The sequence below is a fragment of the Emiliania huxleyi genome, assembly GCF_000372725.1.
Source record: "Emiliania huxleyi CCMP1516 unplaced genomic scaffold EMIHUscaffold_10, whole genome shotgun sequence".
NCBI classification, from domain to species: Eukaryota; Haptophyta; order Isochrysidales; family Noelaerhabdaceae; genus Emiliania; species Emiliania huxleyi.
In genome coordinates, this window is record NW_005202427.1 from 801,581 (window position 1) to 804,479 (window position 2,899).

The following is a 2,899-nucleotide window of genomic DNA, read 5'->3' on the forward strand; positions in this document are numbered from 1 at the left end:
ATTAGGGGGGTTTGGGGGGTCCACCCATTTGGCTTCCCCGGGGGTTCCCAAGGCAGGCTAGCTTGGGGGCGTTAAACCCTTTTTTTCCCCGGCAATGATTTTAAGCGCTTTGGGGTGGGGGGGGGGGCGCTCCAAGAGGGGGGTTTTTGGGAAGGGGTCCCCCCCCCCCCCCCCTTTCCCCCCCCCCCCCCCCGAGACACTCACACACACATGATGCCCAAATGGGCATGCTAAATTGGCAGACGCCGATACGCCGCGCGGGGCGCGCGCGCAGTCGGCGTGGGCTAGCCGGTCATAGCAAAATCTCGCCAGCTTGCAGCTCGACGAGAGAGAGAGAGAGAGAGACTTAGCGCGTTGTTTTGTTTGTTTTTGCAGCTCGTGCGCGAAGATACAGGTAATGTCTTGGAAAGTGAGTGGGTCCAAAAGGCCGCGGATCATACTCCCCACCCAGCAATCAACAAAGGTGTGCCATGGCGCTGCCAAGCTCTCGCCCTCTCTCGCCGCTTGGCGGGGAGTTGGGGCTCTCTCACTCCCACCGGGCGAAGCGTGCCACTCGGCCGCGGGCCTCGCCCCACATATCTCGCCATCTCGCCTCGGCACAAGTCGCGCACGGCACTCGCTCACTCGGCGTCAGCATCACCTCTTGATGCTCCTGCTCCTGCCCGCCGCGAGCCACGCCCGCCACACACGACCGCGCCCGACTGTGGGGCCCGAGTGCCTCGCATTGCACATCTCGCCTTCCGCCCGATCTCTCGCCTCGCCCCTCGCCGCCGGACCCTCGTTCGCGGCTTTGACGCCTCCACCACACTCTCCTGCAGGTACATCGACCGCAATGAGGGCGCATCGCACCTTCGTATAGATCTACCCAGTAGATCTGCCATGGACACCGCGACCCCCCCTTCCCAGCCCTTCTCCCCACCTCATCTTCGGCTTCTCGTCACCTTCGACGCTATACTGGGCTTGGCGCGGCCCCCGCGCGCGCGGCGCACAACCAAACCTCGTGGTCGCCAAGAACCGGCGGCGCGCTCCAGAGCTGCTTGGCCCGCTCGACGATTCAGCAAGGAGTACGACGAAGGCCCGCCTCCCCTACCCCGCTCGATCCTGCCCTTCCCCCTTCCGCCCTCTCCCGTCTCCCTCTTGCCCGCCGCGGCCGCCCCCCGTCCACAAGAACCAATTCCGCGCCGCCGCCCGTGAGCCGCGCCGCCCTCACATGCTGTGTGATATCCACCCCCCCGCGGCAGCGCCCTCCAGCCGCACACCGCCACCTCTCTGCCTCGAGACGGCGCCCATGACATGGATGATTTGACAGTGCCCACACATCACCACCACCACCACCGCCACTATGGCCGCCGCCACCATCTTCCCTCACAGGTCGCGTGACTGGGCACGGGAGGCCGCCGCTGCCCTCGCTGGCACCGCCCCTTCGTCGCCGCCCAGGCCGCCGCCTCCGTCGCTGCCACCGCCGCCGCCGCCGCCGCGGCGGCGCCGCCGCCGCCGCCGCAATCCGCCGCCTCTGAGCCCCGTCTCCTGTGTAGCGCAGGACGCGTCGCGTCTGGACATTGCTCCCCCTCCCACACTCGCCCCTCCTCTCACATGATCAGACCCCCCTAGCCGTTTGCACGCACATCTGGCATCGTATGCAATGCAATCAGCCCGATTCGCCTGACGGCGCCCCACGCACCCAACGCGCTCAGGTCTACAACCAACATGGCCATCAAGCAGGCATATACCCTCGCGCTCGGCCGCGCCCTCACCTCGCCCTCGCGCCATCTTCGCTTTCCCACGCGCTGGCCGCAATCACGCGCCGGCGCCCCTTTGCCCGCTCACAGGTCCGCATGCTCTTCCTCGTGGCGGCCGTGTCCGCCTTCGCGCCGATCGACCCGGGCGCCACGTGCGGCGTCGATGGCATCGACGAAACCGTCGAGAACGACGAGTATCACCACTCCTTCCACGCGGGCTACCGCACCTGCGCATCAGGCTTGCACGCTACCGCGTTCGGCGAATCTTCCGTAGCCTCGGGCGCAGACGCCACTGCGGCCGGAAAAGACACCGTTGCGTCGGGTAACCAATCGACAGCGACCGGCCACGGGACGGTGGCTTCGGGCACGGCCTCCACCGCGATGGGGAGGTCTACCGAAGCAAGCGGTAAGCACCGCCCACACCGAGGCCACTCCCAGACCCTCGCGCGACCGCGCTCCCATCACCCCGTCCCCGCCCCCCCCCCGCCACCCTGCCCACACAGGCGGCTCCTCCCTGGCGACGGGCTACAACACCAAGGCGACGAACGACCGCTCCACCGCAATGGGGAGCGAAACCGAAGCAAGCGGTAAGCACCGCCCACACCGAGGCCACTTCCCGACCCTCGCGCGACCCCGCTCCCATCACCCCGCCCCCCCTTCCGCCCTGCCCATACAGGCTACATCTCGCTGGCGACGGGTAAGGAAACCAAGGCGACGGGCCAGTACTCCACCGCAATGGGGCTCGAAACCAAGGCGACGGGCGCATCCTCCACCGCAATGGGGCTCGACACCGAAGCAAGCGGTAAGCGCCGCCCACACCAAGGCCACACCCCGACCCTCGCGCGGCCGCGCTCCCATCACCCCGGTCCCCGCCCCCCCCCACCCTGCTCACACAGGCTTAACCTCCCTGGCGACGGGCTACTACACCAAGGCGACGGGCACCCACTCCACCGCGATGGGGAAGTCTACCGAAGCAAGCGGTAAGCACCGCCCACACCGAGGCGACACCCAGAGCCTCGTGGGGCTGCGCTCCTATCATCACGCCGCCCCCCCAAGGCAATTTATGAAGGGTCTACTTTGAGCACGCGGGGGGGAGCCATAGTCCCCCGTGGACCACTCCGCCAGACGGCTTCTGGCTCGCGATCGGACAGCCCAGTTGT

At 67.5% G+C, this 2,899-nt stretch overlaps 1 protein-coding gene across 1 annotated transcript; it reads left to right on the forward strand.

Moving 5' to 3' along the window:
* Positions 1 to 1,835: 1,835 nt before the first annotated feature.
* EMIHUDRAFT_97540 (hypothetical protein) lies at positions 1,836 to 2,820 on the forward strand (the record flags this gene model as incomplete). The annotated part of the gene is made up of 4 exons (XM_005793685.1): positions 1,836 to 2,145; positions 2,243 to 2,326; positions 2,416 to 2,541; positions 2,636 to 2,820. The coding sequence occupies 4 exons, from the start codon at positions 1,836 to 1,838 to the stop codon at positions 2,818 to 2,820; spliced, it is 705 nt and encodes a 234-aa protein (XP_005793742.1).
* Positions 2,821 to 2,899: the final 79 nt, after the last annotated feature.